The sequence below is a fragment of the Temnothorax curvispinosus genome, unplaced genomic scaffold (assembly GCF_003070985.1).
Source record: "Temnothorax curvispinosus isolate PA1 unplaced genomic scaffold, ASM307098v1 QBEX01004408.1, whole genome shotgun sequence".
NCBI classification, from domain to species: domain Eukaryota; kingdom Metazoa; phylum Arthropoda; class Insecta; order Hymenoptera; family Formicidae; genus Temnothorax; species Temnothorax curvispinosus.
The window spans coordinates 1-4,491 of NW_020214188.1; the positions used below are offsets into that span (position 1 = coordinate 1).

The 4,491-nt window shown below is 41.8% G+C and overlaps 1 protein-coding gene across 1 annotated transcript; it reads left to right on the forward strand.

The window, feature by feature from the left end:
* The first annotated feature begins 309 nt into the window (after positions 1–309).
* LOC112453490 (golgin subfamily A member 6-like protein 2) lies at positions 310–2,924 on the forward strand. Its single transcript, XM_025014274.1, has 2 exons — positions 310–2,536; positions 2,653–2,924. Exon 1 carries the CDS (start codon positions 413–415, stop codon positions 1,004–1,006), a length of 594 nt encoding a protein of 197 aa, XP_024870042.1. The 5' UTR covers positions 310–412; the 3' UTR covers positions 1,007–2,536; positions 2,653–2,924.
* Positions 2,925–4,491: the final 1,567 nt, after the last annotated feature.

Below are 4,491 nucleotides of genomic sequence, written 5' to 3' on the forward strand. Positions count from 1 at the left end.
ATTTACCTGAGATTATTTATTTATTATTGAAAAAATTAATAATTATTTTCTACCAATTATTAATTTTCAAATAGTAATTTATTTTTTACAAACTATTAATTATTTTAATAATAAAGAATTTATTTCTACTAATTACCAATTTGCAAAAAAAATTAATTCATTTTCACCTAATTACTAACTCTCACGAGAGTGTTCAAGATGGGAGGATTGGGAGGGAGAGAGTTGGCAGGACGTGGTAGGAAGGATATTGGGTGAAAAGGGAGAAGGGGAGGAATGGATGAAAGCAATAGAGGGAATGAGGCGGGACGGAGGGAGGAGGAAGGAGAAGGAGGTTACTTGGTAGACGGCTAAGAAAAATCATTTAATTACAGATAAGGTCAGAGAGAAGGAGAGCACGAGACAAAGGGAAGAAATGGAGTTCAGAGCGAAGGTGACAGTAAAGAAAGAGACACTGGAGAAGTTGATAAGGGATCAAACAAATGAAATATTGAGAGGACTGAAGGAAGAAATAAAGGATCAGAGAAAGGAGATTGAAAGCCTGAGAAGAAAAGTACGCAGACTGGAACAGAGTACGGGGAAAAAGAAGAGAGACGAGAGCGCAGAGAGCAGGGGCAGGCTAGAGGAAAGGAAGTGGTGGTCCGACGACGATGAGAGGAATGATGACGAGAGAAGGAGGAAGAACATAATAATAAGGATAGAGAAGAACAGATGGACGGGAAAGGGAACGAACTGGGAGAAGGTGAGGCAGCTGTTCTCTGAGGACCTGAAGATAAAGGTAGAAATGAAGGAAGCAAGCGTGATAGGGCTGAGAAGAGAATGGCTGACGATGCTGGTGAGGTTGGGAAGCGAGGAGGAAAAATGGAGGGTGTTAGACGCAAGGAGGAGGGTAGGGAGCAGACTAAAAGTTAATATGGACGAGGATAAATTTATAGAGAGAAGAATCAGAGAAGAAGAAAAAGAGAAAGGAAAGGAGGGAAGAAGATGGCGAGAAACCAAAAGAACCTGAGGATGAGGAGATAGCAAGCATGCTTGAGGAGAGCCTATTGATGGAGACAGACGAGGAGAAAGGAAAAACAAAGGCCGATTAAGAAGAAGGAAGTAACAAACAGCAGGAGGAGGAGACCAGGGGAGAATACGGCAGGATCGAATGACAAAGTTTCTGGAAACGAAGAGCCATCTGGTTAATGCGAGAGGCGACCTAACCAGCGGCTGTGGCCGGGTTACCCCGCTATGAGAGGTGGCTCACCGCTGAGCGGCAACCCCAATATTCCGAACGTACAGCAGATACGCACCGTGTCAAATGCGACGGCACCCCGGTGCAAGCATCATGCGCCGCTGAGAAGTCAAGTAACAATCCGGAAGAGAGGCGACACAAGGCCCCCCGGGGCGAGCTGTGACAACAGGAGTGACCGAAACACGCAAGAGTCGCGTGCTCAGCCGCAGCGGCTGCACACCATCGCTCGCGCTTACGGGGTGTGCGGGAACGCGGAGGCGCCGCAGAACCGCATGCAGTACGGTAACGGCGAGAAAATAAGCGAAAATGGTGACCTGAGCCTCAGCATGAACCGGGAGGACGATTCGTCGAGTCTAATTATGGGCCGTGCTCAGAGGAACCAGGCTGCGCGATGTGTCAAGCGTCACGATCCCCGAATTGCGTCGGTCTCTGTTTAAAGAGTAAAGTAAAGCGTGAAGAGATTGTGTATGTGTAGACATCTGTGAGCATTGTTGAGTGGCGATACGGTAGAGTGATCATAGATGGCGGTGGTGTTATTGTTCCTGTAAGGAGCAGCATATCTGTCTCCCTTCCGATTGGTCAGCCCCCTCTCCTGCGCTAGCAAGAGGGTTGAGAGCTACGAGGTTGGCAGAACTGAGTCTCGACGACCGTTAGAATTGTACTGACTCTCGTGGCTGTTGCGTGGTCTGCAATAAAGTATTATTTTATCAGCAGTAATCGAGTGTGCAATTATTCCTCGATACCTCTCGTCAAGACGTCGGTAGTAGGCCGACACCCGGAGGCATAATCGACCTCCTGTGGTACCTCCTACATTCCCTAGCTTAATTTTAATGTTATGTGTTTGCGCGCGCTGCGCCGACCGCGCTGCGCCCCAGCGCCGGAACACGGTACGGAGAAACGATACCGCGCAGGCGTGGGCGTGTCGGGACGGGCGTGCAGCCCGCCGAGCGAGCATTCGTCTTCCGGCTACCGAAGCGTGCAGTCGCGTCTGAATAATTCTGTCGTGCTCGAATATTCTAAAAGTTGATACGCGATTGTAATCCGCCAGACTTCTGGGTCTGAGAACGAAAGCAGACAGGTATCGTTACTATCGAAGGAGGCTTTTTGCAACCCTGATTAGAGGAAAGAGGTTATCGAACGTGCCTCGGGTAGAGCCTAATGAAGGAAGGACGAACTTCGCCATTACGTCGTAACCACGTTAACGAAGGACGAAACGGCCATCTTGGCCATTGGAGAATGCCCTCAGAGGCTTGGTCAAGAAGACCATTATTATCCAGAAACAACCACGGCAGTTGCTTTCAGGTAACATATCGAGCTCTTGTAACTCAGAGTTCACTTAAGAGAGATTGTTATACAATTCTCTAGAAGATTATGATGAACTTAACGTTCTATCATAAATTACGATCTTCTGATTACAGTGTTCGAGAAAGCACGAGGCGACGAACTATGTCCTCGCAGAAAGGCTACGTAGCCACTTGTAAATATTCCGGAATTAGATATCTAACTGAACTCAGTATAAATTACGTTCATTTCGAGTGGTTGCAACCCGCGAGTAAACTCATTTATTCTCGATGTATAGTAATTTACACTTGCATTATAGATACATATGACAGAGAGTGAAACGTGATTTGGATATTCACGTGTATTCGGTATTATATTTGCGTATATTGTGATTCGAACTCGTGGCTATTGGCCATTCATTACCGTTTACGTAAAAACGTATTATATACGAAAGATTCCTTATTACTTAATTAAATTCGATATTCATTTTACTGAGTTGTTTATTAATCGCTTTAATACTCATTATATAATTCGATTTATTGCGGAAGTTACTGTGTCAATTGATATAGAAAGTACGTTATATTTGACTTGTAAAACCAAGCACAATAGACTGTATAAGCATAATCATTCTTTCGTTTGTGTCCGATGTATGTATGTTCTTAATTACCTGTCGAAAGAGATAGAGAGATAAAAGGATTATTTCCTAACGATTACGAATTGACACAGTACTTCAATTATATTTATTCTTTGTATATTCTTGCCAATTTTATGTATTCTGCGTTTGAATAATATGTTTAATATGAATGATCCCTTCTTAAAGAAGATTTAAGTCTGGAAAGCATATTGGATTGTTTTCTCCTATCGAGAGATAAGCATATACAGGAAATCTGGCTTCTTATAATAATTTCTGACAAAAGATAAAAATATTGAAACATATATAAGAAAGGATTATTCATTACTAATTCATCATTTTCTTATTTTGTATTTATGCAGTTTGTTCTTTGCACAAAACTTTCTAATACGGCGTATACGTTTATTATAAAATAATCCGAGATTGAAATTCTAATTAACTTTGAAATACACAATCTCTTTACCGACGGAACTATGAGTGTAGTGTCGTTTCCCTTTCTATAAATCTAGAGCCTATATAGGCTCCTGCGCGAGCTTGTACGAAACAGTCTCCAAGTACCAATTTATCAGCGAGAAGATAAACAATGTTTTTGATTTCCGATTTTTGACTATATTTGATCCGGTTTCTGATCCGGTGTTCGAACGTGATATAGGTTGATTTTCTGTCAATTTTGATTTTGTTTTTAATATTTTTTGATATTTTGTAAAGAGGGTTGGGCACGTCCCTGAAAAACGCCAATGAACCTATGGCATGGCAGGGCCTTCATATATGTAAGGAACATGTACAGGGTTGGGTACTGTCACAGGTTGGTAATGATTTACGACTACACCACGCATGCGTGTATCATGCGTGGATAGAGATGAGATGGCGTGCAAGGCTCACAGATAGACCGTTGTTACGTTGAGCTCGTACCGTACTCTTAATATTGATTGTACTACAATAAATCAGCTAATTACTTATAAATACAGTAGTCTTGTTAATTAAAAAAGACCAAACAAGACAGGTACGTCCCTACAAAACGCCCTTTTGGATCCCTTGGGGTAATAAAGTATCTTTCTAACTAACTAACTTTCACGAACTAGAAATTTTTCTCTGACAAATTACCAATTTTTTAACTAATCTGTAATTTACTTTTATCTAAATATTAATAACTAGATTTTTCGCCCGCGCTTCGCGCGGGCTCAAAATCTATTCCCCTTTCCCCAAACTTACTCATTAATTAGGAGCACCTTTGATATTCTTTCTTCTCAAATTCTAACCTACATCTCTTCGAATTTTTTTTTTAAATAAAAAATAATAGATAATATAATAGATGCAGATTAGCATATTGTCAAATATTTCAAAA